This window comes from Asparagus officinalis, chromosome 1 (assembly GCF_001876935.1).
Source record: "Asparagus officinalis chromosome 1, Aspof.V1, whole genome shotgun sequence".
NCBI classification, from domain to species: domain Eukaryota; kingdom Viridiplantae; phylum Streptophyta; class Magnoliopsida; order Asparagales; family Asparagaceae; genus Asparagus; species Asparagus officinalis.
The window spans coordinates 20,986,045-21,003,921 of NC_033794.1; the positions used below are offsets into that span (position 1 = coordinate 20,986,045).

The 17,877-nt window shown below is 39.0% G+C and overlaps 2 protein-coding genes across 2 annotated transcripts; both read right to left on the minus strand.

The window, feature by feature from the left end:
- LOC109820998 (HMG1/2-like protein) lies at nt 421-3,710 on the minus strand. Its single transcript, XM_020387195.1, has 8 exons — nt 3,616-3,710; nt 3,492-3,540; nt 3,032-3,115; nt 2,875-2,932; nt 2,741-2,785; nt 2,573-2,659; nt 2,410-2,475; nt 421-788 (listed from the first exon to the last, which is right to left on the minus strand). Exons 2-8 carry the CDS (start codon nt 3,530-3,532, stop codon nt 774-776), a joined length of 396 nt encoding a protein of 131 aa, XP_020242784.1. The 5' UTR covers nt 3,533-3,540; nt 3,616-3,710; the 3' UTR covers nt 421-773.
- LOC109820992 (HMG1/2-like protein) lies at nt 6,090-7,701 on the minus strand. Its single transcript, XM_020387189.1, has 8 exons — nt 7,567-7,701; nt 7,357-7,417; nt 7,176-7,277; nt 7,023-7,080; nt 6,862-6,906; nt 6,685-6,768; nt 6,495-6,584; nt 6,090-6,360 (listed from the first exon to the last, which is right to left on the minus strand). The coding sequence occupies exons 2-8, from the start codon at nt 7,404-7,406 to the stop codon at nt 6,337-6,339; spliced, it is 453 nt and encodes a 150-aa protein (XP_020242778.1). The 5' UTR covers nt 7,407-7,417; nt 7,567-7,701; the 3' UTR covers nt 6,090-6,336.

Here is a 17,877-nt window from a genome sequence, read left to right on the forward strand (position 1 = left end):
CAAAACAAGAGACGCAATAAGAATTCTTTGTATTGAAGAAAACATGCTAAAAGAACAAAATCACTTTAACTTACGATTTGTCTACTAACGGTAAGTTCCATCTTATTGACAGAAAAGCGATTGAATCCAGTTTCTAAAAGGAAAATGGTACTAAGGGGGTTAAAAAAAAACAAATACGAAGACTAGATGTTATTCAGGCGTCATGATGCAGCTAAAACATTTTTGTGAACACAAATGCTACGGCAACAAACTAGAATGATAAAAACATATTTGTCTGCACGAAGACAGAAACAAAACAAATCTATTTGCGCAGCTTATATATAATCATTAACAAATTGTCACGAGCAACCTAGTCTAGAATAGTAGAACAATTTGAAAGATAAAACACCTTCAAGAATTCATATATCAAGCAACTAGCGATAAGAAACTCAATGTAGGAATTAACAACAAGAATGCTACTATTACAAAACATGCTCTAAGAGTATGAATATCCGATACCTACACCTACAGCAAAAGTTGTGCAAGAGAAAACATAGGATAGCCCAAAGATCACAAAGCTAACAAATTCCATTTTCAGGCTCCGAATAGTAAGATATAAGCACGCACAGCTAAATTTGAAGTCAGAAGGACAAAGCAGTAATCAGAAACTGAGAGTTTGCAATCAGTACCTGTTCCTAAAAACTAGTCTTCTTTCCACCATAGAAAAAAAAAATAACGGGAAAGAACCATACACAGTCTAAGCTACTTGGATGTTCTCTTTGCTAGTCCCAGTTCTATTCATCATCTTCCTGGAAAAAATAAGTTCGAAAGTAAAACGAAAACGATCAAAACATAGAACATATATAATGGAACTAAACAGAAAATAATAAAACACGGATCATACGACAATTTTTAAAAAAAAACATTTGTAAGCTTGATGAAAATGCATTTTGATGTAGTGGCTCAAACAAAACATTACAACAAAAGCAATGGCCTCTTAAGAAAACCTTAAAATGCAGTAGATTTCACAAGATCCTACAATCTCGTGTGTTCTTGAATTCCTACGCTTCAGCTTCTTTGATGTTCTTAATGCTGTTTTTAGGTAGAAAGTTAGTCTTTAGACGGCGTACTACTCTCCAACATCATAACCTTAGCAAATGCATCCCACTAGCCCCTCTTGTTTGAAGATCACAAAGTTTATTTGGCGAAAGAACCATATGCATCAGGCAGACGACTTATACATGCACTTGGGCTTTAGTTTTATAGCATTCTAACACACAAAATATGTGTATAAAGTATTTATTTGCAGTAACTAGTAAGGCAATTATGTTGTTGTTAACATGTATGTGCACGTGACACGTATCTTCAAACATGAATATCATGGGACTAAGTATGGACAATGCACGACATGTAGCACATCTTAATTTCTTGAGACTCTTCTGAAATCAGGAACTCATAAGTAGAGATACTTGTTATACTTGTTCCATGGTTCATGACATTAGGCATGACAATAATTTCTTATCTACAGCTAGAATATGCATCTTGTTAAAACGACTCCTGTATTCTTTCTATAAAACATAATAATTTCTTATCTACAGCTAGAATATGCATCTTGTTAAAACGACTCCTGTATTCTTTCTATAAAACATGGTATGGAAAAAGGAATGAGAATATGCATCTTGTTAAAACGACTCCTGTATTCTTTCTATAAAACATGGTATGGAAAAAGGAATGCAAATGTCAAAACAGATTTTACTACTTCAGTATCACGTAACATTATCACTTCTATTGAGACTATGAGACTTGAAGTTGAAGCTAGGCTTGATTTTGACAGTTATAGTTGTATAGTTTCAGCACAAAAGAAGCACAATAACCACATAAAACTTGGTAAGGAACAGATTATTTCCCTTTGGTCAGAGACACGTGCCCTTTGATGTCTCCATCAGAATTAACATCTACTTTCCATTCTCGCTTCTTTTTCCTCCTATTTATTACTACACAAACAAAACTAGTTCTGTTTTGCTCAAATTAATTTCATAAATCAGATATAGGTTGCATCAAAAAATTAAGATTAAAAAGAGAAAATATCTAACTGGACTAATATCATATGGTTACTAAAACTAGAATTCTAAGACAATATTACATAATTACCGTACAACTCGCCCTTAACAAAGCCACCAAAACTCGTTCAGAACCCCACAATATACATGGAATAAGATTCAGTGAAATCGTCAAATTGCTACACTACATATACTTTAACAGTTGGCCATCAATCACACAACTAAGGGAAAATTGGATATAAATTGCTCTTACATTTTCAATAAGTAATCTAAATTATCAACATATGCCACATCCTTATAGATCTCAAAGTACAATAATAAAGTGATTAGAAAATAAATCTGAGGCTGTTGCATAAAATATAGTAATTACCTCTGCATCACCATCATTCACCTCAGACTTTGACTTGTCAGATTCCTCTCCCTCAGCTCCACCATTCTATTTCCCATACATAACAGAAAAAATTTAAAATTACAAGACAACTATGCAAAATTAACAGTCGATTCATTAATCTGCAAAATAACATTATTTATACCATCGTCTCCCCTCGGTTATACGCTTCCATTATTTTCAGGTACTCAGCCTTCAGTTTCTCGGCCTTCGCCACAAACGGAGCTTTCTCCTATAAGCTCATGAACAAAATTTATCAATAACAGAAGGAATAAAATCTATTTTTTTTAAAAAAAAAAACTCAAACGCTTACAGAATCACTCATAGATTTCCACTTATCTCCCCCAGCTTTGCTAACCTAACTCAGAAACGAAACAAACGTATAAGCCACAAATTCACCCCAAGAAAACAGAGGTTATCAAAGAATACTGCGATCTGGATGCTCACAACCGAGACGAGCTTGTTGTCAGGATTCTTCTCCTTGAATTCCTTCCTGAAGCCATCCCTGTTAGATCAAAACCCAGAGATTCCATCAGCAGATCATCCTATGACTCAAAAACAGAAATAAAACAGCAAAAAAAAGGGAGGAAATAGATCGTAATACATGAAGAGTAAGAAGGCGCTCAGAGATCTCTTCGGCTTGTTCGGATCCCTCACCTTCTTCCCGCCCCTCTTCGTCACCGCGAGCCTTGGATTAACGGAAACTATAGATCAGATCGCTGAAACCCTAGCTCTAAAGCACATTCACTTTTAATAGCACAAAATGATTAGAAATTCGAGGGGGGGAAAAGAGATCCGTGATTCGCAAAACGATGGCTAAAACAGCGATCCGTGACGATCAAGAGAAAAAACACGTCAGATCGCGAAAGCACTGTGATTAAAGCACTAGCAAAGTAAAATCGCAGAAAATTATAGAAAAAACCGAGAAAATAATCGGCGCTCTATGATGATCGGGAGAAACAACAGATCAGATCGCTAAAACCCTGTATCTAAAGCAATAGCTGATAAAACTATCGAAAAATAAGAAGAAAGGAAAAAAAAGAGCAGAGAACCGTGTTTAATACTTGCTGTTCGTCGTGGCTGCCGTCAATCTTTGGACTTTCATCGCGAGATCTGAACAGAGAAAACAATGTTTGTGAGCGAACGGTGGAAATTGGGAAGAAATTGAGCCAAAATTGGGGAAAGCACCTTCGAATTAGGGTTTCGTTATATTGAGAGAACGAGTTAAGCGCTGGGAGTTTGGGGGGAGGGGTATATAATGGAAATTGGAGGGAAGGGAAATGAGAGCACAAGATTTTGGCGGGATTTCAAATTTGTTGAGATGTCCGAGCTGGGTTCAAACCGTTTGATAGATGACACGTGATATGCATGCAATTAAAGTCCCACACAAATTTGTCAAATTTTAGAGCTTTTCATGGAGGAGACATTTTCATACTTAATGTGACTTTAATTACGAGCAGCGCTCTTTGTTTGCACTTTGCTTTTTTATTTTCAACACACTTATATTTTAAAAACTTACGTGAAAACTTTCCTAAAATAAAATTGTCGACACGTTCCGTTCTTCAACCATCTTGATAAGCGTTTTTATTTGCACGACATGTTTGGGGGTTGAATGGAAAAAACAAATAGAGGCAAAACCTTAGTTTTGAATAAGCAAAAAAAAAATCTATATAATAATTCTATTTTAGTTATTATTGTAGTTCCAAGTACCATTTTCAACTCGAAACATATCTATCAAGACATCTGTAGACATACAGAACGGTACTTATGCACGAATTATAAAAGCAACAATGTTCTTTTCTGGTATCTTTACCAGAAACCAAAAATAGAGCAAGATAAAATACTATTCACCCGTGCAAATCGCCAGAAAATGAAAGTGCTTACTTCGGTTCGAATTCAAGTTCAACCTAAATCATGGTGACCGTTGTTCAAACTTGTTTCAATCTTTCCAATGACACCAAGATCACCATGTTTTTTTTTTCAATTACGTAGAGGAATGACAGAAGTTCGAGCAAGGGTCCAGGTTGCTGAGTAGTATTGTATACATCGCATTATATACCGCTCAAGAAAAAGAAAATAAACATTTTGGAACGCATGATTTTTTTTCCCCCCCGACTGAGATGGGAATGCTTAGCACTCGCATCACAACTACGCAAATAATCATGAACTTTAAGATGAATTATCTTTTATGCTGTTTCGATCTTTGGACTTAAAGCAATAAAAGAAAATTGCTAGAGCGCAAACCAGTGCATTATTCTCTATTTCATCTATTATTATAGTGTGTAGATCTAGCAAAACATACTAGAACTAAGATGATTTTGCGTTTGCTAAAAAAAAGATAAGTGCGGCTTCTTTGATTCTTTTCGAAATTGTTAAACTCGTCAGTAGGAGCTCACACTTTTCTCTCGTAGTTTAGCAATAGTTTTGGAGACAATAGTGTCGTTATTAGTGCTATTCTTTGCTTAAGTTCTAGATTAAGGTAACATCATCAAAGTTTGGTCAAAACAACTCAGAACCGATAAGCAATCATGGTAACATGTACATGGATTACTTTAAGACGGGAAACTACTCCGTTTGGCTAAGCATTCTCAGTTCTCAATATTAAGATACATAAATGACACTTCGGTAGAGTTTTGTTAGTTACAAACAAACAGCCAAACAAAATTTGGGTTGAAAACTGCACGGACGAACACCTGCTAAGGGGCTGTTTGTTTTGAGTATTTTGCCTCAGGGAGGGGGTGGAAAGCTTTCCACCCCCTCCCCGAGGCAAAATACTCAAAATAAACAGCCCCTAAATGTGTGGTGTAAACACCAACGCCTAGCGTATAACAAACATTGAAATGCAAACCAGATAGGGTGGTAGAAAAAATACATTTTCAAGGTTAAAAACATTAGCTCCACTATAGTTGGGAGGCAAAGGAAGCGAAAATGGAAAATTTTAGATTATCGCAACAAGAAGCTAGAGTCTAGTGCGTTAGTTTTACAAAAAAAAAAAAGGCAACCAAAAGCCAAATGTTTCAAGATGAATGGTTCTTTTCATCTACCCCTTCATGGCAATATATGGCTTCACACCTAGTCATCACTTCAATTACGGAGGAAAATTCAAGAGAAATGAACACAAACAGAATGCAAGAGCATAATAATGACTAATATATATATATATATAGCAAACCACACCCACGCTCAATAGATAGTAGATATTTATATTAGCAGAAAATCCCCTCAGCAAAGCAAATGTCAACGAAAGAACATAACAAGTTAGAACAACCAAATGTCAACGAAAGAAGATGGTAGTTTATAACGAGAATTAACATAAAAGGCAGCCACTCGCCCTAACCAGACGTCTCAGCTTGCAGGATACCGACAATAAAACCCTTTTAACCTTTTACACCACAACGTGCAGAATAACAACCATGCCAGTCAAACTTCCAATCATTTGCATAGAGGCTCAAAAAGATATAAATAGCTCAGAAACAACTAAAACATCACACCACATGCTAATGTGGCGCAACTATATAACTTACCACAATGTGAATGCACAAATTAAGAAGGGCTGAAAACTTTAACCATCATACATAACGGGATAGACTAAACCAAATCGGAAGTTGACTTGTTATCAAACAACATAATATGTTTTTTAAAAAAATATCAACAGAGTAGGAGATTATGAAGCATTAAACACTGATATTGTTTTTAACCCATAATGATTCAGGTCCTAATAGTTACAAGGAATGAACTCACATCCATCCCAACAAAATGTAAGCATTTCTCAAGCACAAGATTTGAGTTTAAAAGATTCACATTCCTATGAAGCCCACTCCCCTATTTCCTACGATAACCAAAGGGGGCCAAAGAGATGGGAGTATAGCAAAAACTCCCATGTAAATCATCCTCACCGCTTTTCCTACTTTAGTCTTCATCCTCATCGTCGTCCTGCGATAAACAAAAAAACATGCAAATTAACAACCGCCTATCACGAGGAAAAATAGTTGTGATTGTAGAGCAACCGCAATAATTTGAGGACCGTTTTAAAAAAAATTACAAGGGTATAAGAGATGATGCATTACCTCCTCACTCCCGGTTCCTTCTTCCTCGTCATCGTTAACCTCGGACTTGGACTTGTCAGACTCCTCTTCCTCCACAACGTTTTCCTCGGTCTGGTGAATGCCCAAAACATAAATGAGCGATTCCAGGTAGCAAATCGTCTGATAATGGCGTTTCGTATAATATTATTGGGGCAAAATAAAGTATGCATACCGTCTCCCCTCGGTTGTACGCCGCGATTTTCTTCTCGTACTCGGCTTTTAACTTCTCGGCCTTGTTCTGGAAAGGAGCCTTATCCTGGAATTGGGGCAAAATACATGTTAAATTACTGAAATTAGGGCAAAAACGAGGCCCAAAGAGAATGGATTCCGTTTAAAGGGAAGAACTCACGGCATCAGACAACGATTTCCACCTCTCACCGCCAGCTTTCCCGACCTAATTCCACAACCATTAAATAATTTCAAATTATTCACAATATCCAGGGCGAAAATTAAAAAAAAAAGCTCAAGAAAAACAGAGGAGTTAGGGTCTTAAAAGGAATTAGGGTTTACAGCGGCAACGCTCTTATTCCTAGGGTTCTTCTCCTTGAACTCCTTTCGAAATCCCTCCCTTTAATAACAAAATCGACCAGCGAAAAAACCAAATCAGGCAAAAAAAACCAAAAAATTCACAAAAAAATTAAAAAGTTCCAGATCAATCAGTACATGAAAACGAAGAAAGCACTTGGAGGCCTCTTGGGCTTGTTAGGATCTTTCGCGCCCTTTCCCTTCTTCTCCACCTTCTTTGCTCCTTTCTTCACCGCCAGCCTTCGATCCAAACGAAAAACAAGATCAAAACCCTAAATCCAAAGATCAAACCCTAAAACCAATCAATCCAGAAACTTACTTGTTGTCGCTGGCCCTCGACGAGCTCGCCTTCGGCTTCCGTCCCTTCATCGCCTACAAATCTGCAAAAATCCGATCAGATCCGTGAAAAAATCGCGAAAAAATGGATCAAACTTGGGGCGAGAGGGGGGGGGGCGAGATCGCTTCGTGAAAAAATCGCGAAAAAATGGATCAAACTTGGGGCGAGAGGGGGGGGGGCGAGATCGCTTACGATTAGAGCTAGGGTATCGAGGGGCAAAATGGGAATATGGAGGAAAGGCGAAGCGATGCGTGGAGATAAGAAGGGCAGAGAGAGGACTCGGAGGGAATTAAAATTTCGTGAATGGACGATGGAGGATTAAATTGGGAAGGGGGAGGATTTGGGCGGGATTTTGAAATTTTGTGTGGTGACACGTCATCGATCCGCGGGATGGGTTTTTGTTGGCCGGGATTGGGTCGTCTTGGGCTTGTGCTTCTGTTGGGTCTGTGTTCATGGGGTCACTGTGCGGAGAGGTGCACGTGCGAGTGGTGGAGAGACACGTGGGGGTTTAGATATTTTGTGGGGTGAATTATGTGATTGCCCTTTGAGACTGTTCATGGATGTTGATCGGCTTCACATAGTGCAACTTTATTAATATCAACTAGTTTTATGTCTATACGATGTACAGATTTGTTTAATATATAAAAATTAATGTAGCAAAAAAATACAAAATAAAATAGTAATAATATATAAGTAGTCAGAAATGATACAACTAAAACTGCATATATGTTTGACTTACTATTAAACTGTAAAAAAGAATCAAAATATAATTTCCCTATTATCATAACAAAATAGATAAAATGTCTCATGTCTATATGATTAATGTTATAATATTTTGATATACCAAGTAATTAGTATGTAGCATAAAGTTTAGTTCCAAACAAAATATTTAAAGCACATAGAGATACTTGTCAAGTATATATATCTATAGCATAAAGTTTAGTTCCAAACAAAATATTTAAAGCACATAGAGATACTTGTCAAGTATATATATCTATGAATCAAAACAATAATTATCAATATATTGATAAACAAAATATCTATCATAATCATATCAAGTAGTTAGGTTTCTCATCGCAAAACCAGCAAAAAAATATGTAGTGCATATAAAAGTTTACTAAATAAGGTTTTAGACCAGAATACTAAATATAAGTTTCAGACATCATGAATCAGATAGAGATTTTTCAAAAATGAGCTTGAACTCTCTGTAGAATATTCTAATTCTCTTTTTCAATTTTGATTTGTTTTGTTTTTTGTTGCTAGACATTTGCAGAAAAATCAAGTCAACTGAAACTGAGCGCTCGACATCAGATTCTAAAAAATTTCTCTTGCAAGGAGTAATGTTATCCGAGGAACAAATTTCAACTTCATTATCACAAGTGACCGATAACGAGCCACGTGCTTCAGTATAACATAATAGTTAGCATGTTAATGAGGTGTCAGGAAAAGATTGTTGTACAATTAATATGAAAAATCAAGAAATTAATAGTAAAGCGAAAAAAATAGGCAATTAAAAGTGATAATGGTGAAAGTTGTAGCAACAAAAGATACTACTTAAAAAGATATTAAAGAATTTGGTATTACATTTAGAAAGATTACTATGACAACCTATAATCAGAAATCTTCTCGGTGAATTCCAGTAATTAAGCTAGCTACTTCTCTCAAATCTTCTCGGTGAATTCCAGTAATTAAGCTAGCTACTTCTCTCAATTAATCTATGGTTAAGTTTTTCATGATCAAGTAAATGCATGGTTCAATTAAGCTTCTCTCAATTAATCTATGGTTAAGTTTTTCATGATCAAGTAAATGCATGGTTCAATTAAGTATTTAATTTTTTTTATTTGTACATCAAGGAGAAGGTGGTGGAAGTTTTTGATGCAAAGTGTCAAAAGTTAATTAGAAGCTTCACGGGATTAATAAATGGGTCATGACAAATAGAACACAAGCCAGAAATAATGTTAACTAAACTTCAAGCTTTCATTTGTTTCGAAAACTTCTAAAACTCAAATGGTAAAAAAACGTTGTATTATTAAAAGTCATTCTACTCATATGTTAGATAAGAATCTGACAATATATAATGCATTCTTTAAAAAATCTAATATGAAAAACATATTCTACACATTTTTGGAAAATAAAAGCATGTTTATTTTATCTATTTAGTTAGCATACTAATAAGATATGAAGAAAAGATTTTTGCACTATTAATGTGAAGAATCAAGAGAACAATAGTAAAACGAAATTCAAAAGTAACAAAGGTGAAAGAAGCAGCAACATCAAAAGAGTATTTGAAAAATAAATATTGTGAAATATACAACAAAAGTGAATTTGAGAGTTTTGCCTTGTCAGGTTGTCTCCTTGATTATGGAGAGAGGTGTTGAGGTGTTACTATAAGTATTAGTTTTGAACATAGTTGAGTATGGGTGGAGGTTGTACATATAATGCTTTTGGAATGACATGAATACTTACCTTTCATTTCACAAAAAAAAAAAAATACCAACATGAGAAATGAAAAAGAAAAATAATACTAAGTGTATTGACTTACATTATCAAGATCATCTTTCTTTTTGGAAGATTCAGCTTCATTAGTGAAATATTCTTGACACGTCGACTCCTAATGATTTAGAAGGAAAAAATATTACTAATATATTGCTCAACCTCATCTATATACACAGATTGATACATGAAATGAATAGATATGTAGCTCTATAAAAGAAGGAAATATGTAATGTACCTGGTTCAAATCTAAGCTGTCTCTGAAAACTACTATCAGATTTTCATCATCAGTCATTTTAGAGACAGAAAATACATGCCAAATGTAACGCCCTTGGTTTTAACAAGACTGCAGTCCGAGATAAAAGCAAGAATGTCAAACCTGTCATGCACTACACCGTGCAAAAACATTTTTCACCATCATAATAAGTATCTATCTAGTGGAAACAATAACGTGTGTAGACACAAACAGGCAAAAGAAAATGTACAGCAGAAATATTAAACAACAGATATTCTGAAAGAAATAACCACCACTGATATAAATCAAAAGAATCTCAAAAAAAGGAACAGTATTTGAACTGAGTACAACTGTCTCGACATAGAACAAAGGACATGACAATAAGGCACACTGCCTTTACAAAACTAGAAATAACATCTCAATGTTCATGAACCAAGTCGTCGTGGAGTCCTAAACATAATCTGCTAATAAAATATCTATAAGTAGTAACTAGAGCAAATCCATTAAGCTACGGCTCTCCGTGCACCTGGCTCGTTACCTAGCTAAAAATGGGGAAACAACGAGCGTCAAAGCGCTATAGCGAGTAACATCTCAACCAACCCCAAGGGAAGGGCTAGTTGGATAGAAAAATACTGATAATACATATAGATAATCATAACATCAAATCTGAAATAAAAATGGTAGTTTGATATTTAGGAATTTACAACATGTGCGTGGATGTCTCAACCATCCCATAAGCTCATATTGTAAATAGCTAACTATCAACTCTAACTATAACTTGGAGTAAAATCTCCATTTCGAACTATCTTAAAAATATCCTATCAAATGTCAAAATACTTGTTCAACTCTTGAACTTCCTCTACCATATGTTAGTTTAGGCAAAATTCACTGAATGTCCAATACATGGACTGTATGAAACCAATGTCCAACACATGGACTACACATGGGGTAGGTCCAACACATGGACTATAAATAACGTAGGTCCAACACATGGGCTGCAAAGCTACATGTCCAACACATGGACTGAAATGAGCAAATGTCCCACACATGGACTATATGATCGAGGTCCAACACATGGGCCGTAATAGATAGGCGTCCAACACATGGACTACAATGGATTTCAAATTAAAAACATCTATATACTATTCACTCTCATGTCTCGGTGAAATAAACAAAGCCTCCTGTCTGTAGTCAACTCGTGAACACAATTCTTTGTGCTTAACAATACCAAATAATCTAGAAATCTAGCCAGCCACACGACGTATGCATAAAACAAAACAGGGTAGAAAACTGACTCGCGGTCGACCGTGGCGCCCAGCGCGGTCGACCTCACTAAGAACAGAAACTCACTGTGTTTCTGTGCTTCCCAGCGGTCGACCGCCACGCCATGCACGGTCGACCGCGATCGATGGTCGACCACCGCACCCAGCGCGGTCGACCACGATTAAGACAGAAACTAAAATCCGATATGTGCACGATACGCGGTCGATCGTCGCGCCACCCGCGGTCGACCGTGAAGCAGGAAAAAATCCGATTTTCAGGTTTTTGTTCTAACTGATATCGATCTCGATCTTCGTGTGGTATTTATATGTACTAGCAACCCTATGCATATGATTTAATATATCTGGAACATGGTATAAACAGTCTAATCACTATAGACAAAAAAGAAACGATTTAAAACATGCATATATATGACGAAACCATCGAAAACAATTGTTTTTCTTTCAAAATTCTTGTTATACTAAACACCAGTTCAAAATCTGCACTTAGGAAAACGTGGGTGATCCGTATTAATCCGAAAACATGTTCTTTTGCAACATACAATATAAAGATCAACTTTTATACTCAAACTAGCATGTTAGGCTTAACAAAACCTGTGAAAAACATTATTTAAAAGCATTTAAAACTGGATGCAGGGTTGGGCAAGATGAAACTCGCCTGAGGGGTGATGAACAACTGTGGGTAAGGTCATGAGGGGGTTCTCCTTCGCTGAACACCGCTGGATCTCGCTCAAACTCCTCGAAATCCTCCAAGAATCGCCCAAAGAACAAGCTAAGGTTTGCAAGAGGGTAGGGGGAGACTGCTAGGGTTTTCTGTGATGAAGAGGAGGCTCTCCTAAATTATTTAATATATATATAAGCTCTCAAACCCGACACAAAACCCAACACAAAACCCAACACAAATCGGACTGGGAAAAAATAGTATGGCCGCTGTGCGGTCGACGGCCGCGCCACGCGCGGTCGAACGCACATCAGAAATCTTCTGCGCATGAACCTATCGTGTGCTAGTCTTTTCCACTTGATTTCTCTCACATAATCATACTTATTTGATCCCAAAACACTTGTTATCATACTCCTCTATTATCTAAACATAATTTTCATAATAAAAACTCATTTATTTAATTATACAGGGTTTTACATTCTTCCCCCTTTAAGAGAATTTCATCCTCGAAATTCCAAAATCGACTCACAAGCATTAAAAATACGAGAGAATCATAACATCTCATAGCATAACTTTTCAGATATGAACATAGCGGTATTTAAGGTTAGCAGTCTAGAATATAAATACTTGTGCCTTAATCCCTAACTAAATGGGAATAGTACGTCAGGCGAAAAATCCAAACAAGAAACCCCCTATATATATATCAAGTATCCCAAATGATTACGGATTAAGTGTCAATACCCCCATTCTAGCGTTAAAGATAAATACAACTATTCCATAACCATCATAAATCATAAGAAAATAAAATTCAAACAATCTTACCTGCTCAAATAGGTGTGGGTAGTCGCGATGCATATCCTCCTCACGCTTCCAAGAAATCTCCTCAGATCCTCTCCGGTTCCATTGGACTTTCACCAAAGGAATCACTTTATTTCTAAGCTTCTTGTCCTCTCTAGAAAGTATACAAACTGGGATCTCTTCGTAGTCAAATCATCCCAAAGTTCGATCTCTGGAGCATATAATACTCGCTATCTCTCCTCATCATGAAGGTGCTTCCTGAGCATAGAGATGTGAAATACGTCATGCACACTAGACATCGATACTGGAAGATCTAGTTTATAAGAAACAGTCCCAATTCGCTCAATAATCCGGAAAGGGCCAACATATCTCGGGGCAAGCTTCTCCTGTCTACCAAATCGCTGCACACCCTTCATCGGCGATACCTTCAGCATGACAAAATCTCCCTCCTGAAACTCTAACGGTCGCCGTCTATGATTGGCATAGCTCTTCTGTCGACTCTGAGCGGCTAAAATGTGCTTCCTAATCACTGCTACTTTTTCGATAGTTTGCCTCACCAGCTCTGGTGCAAGCAACAAGCTATCTCCGGCTCTGCCCAACATATAAGGGATCTACAAGGCCTTCCGTATAATGCTTCATACGGAACCATACCAATCGTCGCTTGATAACTATTGTTATAGACGAACTCTATCAACGGAATATGATCTTCCCAACTGTCCTGGAAATCAATAACACAAGCCCTCAGTATGTCCTCCAACACCTGGTTCATCCTCTCAGTCTGGCCATCCGTCTGAGGGTGAAATACACTGTTGTACAATAACTTGCTGCCGAATGAATCCTGAAAACTCCTCCAAAAGTGCGAGGTAAACACTGATCCTCGATCTGATACAATCGTATCTGGAACTCCGTGAAGTCGAACTATCTCCCGAATAAATATCCTCGCATATGTCTCGGCGGTATAAGTGGTCCTCACTGGAATAAAATGTGCCTTCTTTGACTTCGGCAACCCTACAATGAAATTTATAGAAATGTCTGCCCACTTCTACTCTGGAATGGATAAAGGCTGAAGTATCCCTGCTGGTCTCTGGTGCTCTACCTTCATTTGCTGACAGGTGAAACACTTAGCCACATAATCTGAAATGTCTCTACGTATGCCACTCCACCAGAAGTGTCTCCTTAAGTCCTTATACATCTTGGTGGATCCTGGATGCACTGTATACCGAGTACGATGTGCTTCATCAAGCAACTCCTTCTTCAGCTCCACACTGGCTGGCATAACTAGTCGATCTTTCATCCAAAGTCCTCCATCTGCTCCAATGGTCCAATCATCTTTGGGCTCTTTGGCAATCTCCTCCTTCTGGATTTGAATCCAAGAGTCCTCTAACTGAGCTCTGATCACTCTGTCCCTCCAAGATGGCTATACTGAAATAGCTCCCAAGTATGCGTTGGTCCCACCAATCTCTGGCCTAAACTCGAACTGACTAAGGGTGAGAAGATCTTTATACAACGAGCATCTCAAAGCCGCAAATCTGATGTCGACGCTTCCTACTCAAAGCATCTGCCTCGGTGTTCGCCTTCCCCGATTAATACTGAATCGCGAACTCGTAGTCCTTGATAAACTCAATCCATCACGCTGCCTTTGATTAAGTTCTTTCTATGAGAACATGTACTTTAAACTCTGATGGTTTGTGAAAAGCTCGAACTAAACTCCATATAAGTAGTGTCTCCACGCCTTCAGCGCGAATACTACCGCTGCTAACTCCAAATCATGAGTAGGGTAGTTCTGCTCATATGCCCTAAACTATCGTGAAATGTATGCTACTACTCTCTGAGTCTGCATCAGAACACCTCCCAAACCTACTGACGACGCATCCGTGTACACAACAAATGTCCTGTCACTGCTCGGAATGGTAAGAACTGGCGCCGTATAGTCAACTTAACCTTCAAGGTATCAAAGGCCTTCTGGCACTCCATGCTCCAAGTGAACTGTACGCCCTTCTTCGTAAGGCGTGTGAGTGGCATTGTAATCTTCGAGAAGTCCTGAATGAACTTCCTATAATATCCGGCCAAACCCAAAAAGCTACGAATCTCGGTAACCGTCTTCGGTAGTTCCCAATCAAGCACTGCTAAAACCTTAACTGGGTCTACCACTATGCCCTCTCTGTTGACAATATGGCCAAGAAACCTGACTTCAGAAATCCAAAACTTACACTTGCTGAACTTAGCATATAGCTGATGTTCATGCAAGGTCTGCAAAGCCAAACATATATGCTGCTCATGCTCCATCTCCGATCTCAAGTAGATAAGAATATCATCGATAAACACAATCACGAACTGGTCCAAAAATGGACGGAAGACCCGGTTCATCATCGATAAACACAATCACGAACTGGTCCAAAAATGGACGGAAGACCCGGTTCATCAAATCCATGAATACCACGGGTGCATTGGTCAACCCAAATGGTCAAAAATGGACGGAAGACCCGGTTCATCAAATCCATGAATACCACGGGTGCATTGGTCAACCCAAATGGTATAATCAGAAACTCGAAGGACCCATATCGAGTCAGAAAGGTGGTCTTGGGAATATTCATCTCCCGGACCCGCAACTGATGATAACTAGAACGAAGATCAATCTTCGAGAAATACTATGCTCCCTGCAGCTGATCGAACAAGTCATCAATCCAAGGCAAAGGATATCTATTCCGGATAGTGACCTTGTTCAACTCACAGTAGTCGATACACAATCGCATACTACCATCCTTCTTCTTCACGAAGAAAACCGGCGCTCCCCATGGAGAATGACTCCTACGAATAAAGCCTTGAGCTAACAACTCATCCAACTGGGTCTGTAGCTCTTTCATCTCAGCAGGTGCCATGCGATAGGGTGCTCGGGATATCGGGATTGTGCCCAGCTGTAACTCAATACAGAACTCAACCTCTCTTACAGAAGGTAACCCAGATATGTCCTGAAAGACATTCTGATAATCTGAGACGACTCTAGTCTCATATATATCAACACTCTGCTCTCGAAGCATCACCTCCTCGATGTACGCCAGTAATGACTCCGCAAACTGGTTCCCCTGAGAGGTTGCCACAACTAACTCGGACCCATCGGACGCCCGCAACTTGACTGTTTTCGTAAAACAGTCAATACTGACATGATAGGAAGATAGTCAATCCATACCCAGAATAACATCGAACTCTGACATGCTCAACACTATCAGATCGACAATAAGCTCAGACTCGTCTAAGCTGATAATACAACTCCTACAAATGCTCTCCAAGAGCGACATCTCACCTAAAGGGGTGGAAACTGACAAAGGAGTATCTAGAGGCTGAGCTACTAGCTGGAGTCTACTCATAAAAGCACAAGATATGAAAGAGTGAGAAGCTCCCAAATCGAAAAGAATATGGGCTGGAAGAGAGTTTCCCCTCCACTACGGCCCCGCTCGCTCCATGATCACGAGGGACTACTGTATAAACCCTATCGGTGGCCTGAACCTATTCCGCTACTGGAGGTGGAGAAAATGGAACTACCTGTCCCTGAGGGACTTCCTGCACTGCACGAATCTGCCCCTCAATCTTCGGTACCACTAGTGGTACCTCTAGTCTCGCCTGCTGACCCTGACCTCGGCCCTGGGCTCTGTTCTGCTACTGATTCTGCCCTCTCCCTTGTTGGGCTCCTGCTGGTATACTGCGACATTCTGATGCTTTATGCCCAATCTTACGGTAGTTATAACATGCATCATGAAACTTACGCTGCTAGGGTGCTCTCTGATCATGCTGAGGTCCTCTCCTATGAGGGCCTTGCTGCTGGGGTCCTAGAAATGATCTCTTGTTCTTGCCCTTATCTTTGTTGTTTCCCTCCTTGTCCTTCTGGAACAAGGCTGACTCATTCTCCTGAGAGATGGCAGCATCCGCTACCTCCCGAACTGAATAAAACCTCCTAGAAATGAGGTATCGACGAAGGCTGGGGCGAAGTCCTGCTAGGAACATCTGAGCCTGGTGCTCTCCGATCTGCCACATGCCCATGAAATGAAGCAGACTCATAAACTTGCTCTCAAAGTCTGCTACCGACAAGTCCCCCTGAGACAATCTGGATAACTCAAGCTCTTTCCCGGTACGTGCCGCAGACGAGATAAACTGCTCATCAAAGAAATAGGTGAAGTCCTCCCAGGTGAGTGTCATCCTCTGATCTGGAGTAAACTACAACCGATACCATCTCCCCACATCCCCTTTGAGACTGTAAGATGCCAGCCTCTACTTCTGAACTGAAGTCACATTCAATATCTCAAGAATGTTACTCACATCCTCTTTCCACTTATGTGCTGCCAGTGAATCTGACGATCCCTGGAACTTCGATGCTCTCATCTTTTGGTATCTCTTCACCAGACGGAGCCAAGTCTCCTGCTCTGCCGCTCCATCTGCAACTGCCTGTGGTGTAGGTGCTGATGCATTCTCCTGAAAACTCCCCGCAACTGGGAAAGCTGGTACAACCGGTGATGGAACTACTGGTGATGGTGGTGGGGTGATGTGGCTCGTCACAAGCTCCTCAAGAGCTGCCATCCTAGCGGCTATGGGATCCATCAGGTCTATCAAGTATTGGGGAGCCTGCTGCGACTTGGGTGGAGCCTGCTGTGGCTCTGGTGGAGTCTGCTGTAGCTCTGCCTGACCAGTTCTCCGGGTACTAGGTCTACCGCATCCTGCCATCTGAGCATATGAGAGAAGGTTTATGAGTCTTCAAACAAAACATATATATATCTCGTATCATATATCATTCACGCAAATACTTTTAATAGCATGAAAAAAATTTCATAGTTTTTTTTGAATACGTGTATATAACGCCCTCACTCATTCTAGAAATTTCTAGCGGACTCTATACATGAAACTTAAGAAACTCTATTCTAACTCCACGACTCGACACAGGATGATCCTAAGGATATTGGAACTAGAGCTCTGATACTAATTGTAACGTCCCTGGTTTCAACAAGGTTGCAGTCCGAGGTGAAACCAAGAATGTCAAACCTACCATG